This window comes from Empidonax traillii, unplaced genomic scaffold, assembly GCF_003031625.1.
Source record: "Empidonax traillii isolate 1590-97213 ecotype Southwest subspecies unplaced genomic scaffold, ASM303162v1 scaffold281:size1424471, whole genome shotgun sequence".
Lineage (NCBI taxonomy): Eukaryota > Metazoa > Chordata > Aves > Passeriformes > Tyrannidae > Empidonax > Empidonax traillii.
The window spans coordinates 632,646-634,058 of NW_020955474.1; the positions used below are offsets into that span (position 1 = coordinate 632,646).

The 1,413-nt window shown below is 39.6% G+C and overlaps 1 protein-coding gene across 2 annotated transcripts in view; it reads right to left on the reverse strand.

The window, feature by feature from the left end:
* Nucleotides 1-1,413, reverse strand: part of UBE2V2 (ubiquitin conjugating enzyme E2 V2) — a 39,317-nt gene that overhangs the window by 10,797 nt on the left and 27,107 nt on the right. Inside the window, exon 3 of one of the 2 annotated variants that reach the window (XM_027890208.1) lies at nucleotides 13-89. The exons of the other annotated variant lie outside the window; for it this stretch is intronic. Coding sequence (XP_027746009.1) covers nucleotides 13-89 — 77 coding nt within the window. The remainder of the gene's footprint in view (nucleotides 1-12; nucleotides 90-1,413) is intronic. 2 annotated transcript variants of the gene reach the window in all.

The following is a 1,413-nucleotide window of genomic DNA, read 5'->3' on the forward strand; positions in this document are numbered from 1 at the left end:
TTAGTTACAAATCTAACTGTAGGAGGTGCTTCTGGATATTTAGGTCCACACTCTACTTTCAGACTGTATATTCTGTTTTCATAGTTTGTCTAGAAAGCAAAAAGACAGACTAATGCACTTCATTGAAAGCTAAATATTACTGATTTTTTAAAAAGCAGAGTAAAGGCGAGAGGAATAAAGATCAAGAAATATGAAATAAACATAAATTTGTTAATACTGTGTACCAACTGAAGGTCTTGGATTACTGACTCCACCATTTTGGTTATATTGATTACTTCATGGTTATGTGTAAATTACATTACCAATTGACTATTCCATACACAAGTTTTAACACAATACAATTCTTTCTTTAATTCACATTTGCTCTCATCCTTTCTACCCACCTGCATTCTCAAAACAACATTGGAACAGTACAGGGCTGAGAGAAACCAATAATCTTTAGGAAAATTACCACTTTCTCCTGTAATAAAATATCCAACACTGCAAAAAAACTGGAAATGGAGGAAAATTACTAACTCAAGGTATAACCAAGGACAAAAAAAGGACCTGCCAAAGAAACATATTCTGCAAGTAATTAACACTATGGAAAATATATAAGATGCTTGGTTTACTGGAGGATTTATGAACTTTGGACAATAAAGTGACTGTTAGCTTGCAGATGTCATTCCCAAGTGACCAGAGAGCAGGTATATAAATGCAAGTATATTTTGAGAAAGTCACATTAAAATTAGATATGTCTCTAACTTTTCTAATCTTTTCAAGAAGACCACGTCAACAAGGATCAGTGGTTTTCCTGGTCACTGATGCAGAAGCCTCTGTGCTCCAAAAGGAAGATAAAGTCACTTTCTACACCTGCTTTTCCATTGGCATAACAGACACAGCCAACATGAACCAAAAGCAATAACGTGCCTCTGAACTCTCCAGAAGAAGCATCTTTACACTGTTCTGCATCAGCCAGCCATCACTCGGAGTAGAAGTATCAACCACGAAGCCAAGCTACCAAATGACAGTTCACTCTGTGGTCAATTAAAAGGCAGAGTGGAAATAGGACTACTAAAGCACCATAATTTTGAGAAGGCACAAAAACTAAGCAGCACGTGGTTCAGAAAGAAACAAGGCAATGCAAAAGGGATTCTTTCCCATTACTGTGAGGGTGGTGAGACACTGGAACAGGTTACCCAGGGAGGCTGTGGATGCCTCAACCCTGGCAATGGTCAAGGCCAGTGTCCTAGTTCTGATTTTAGAAAGGAATTTTTCTTTCCCCTTTTTTCCCCCTCCCCCCCCCTGCATGAATGCTATTCAAGAACCATCAAGTGAACAAAGGAGTCGGCCTGGCTCTTAACGACCGAAGTTAGTCTCCTGGCAACGACGGGGGAGGAGTTGGGAAGAAGGCGGAGTTGGTGGGGAGCTCAG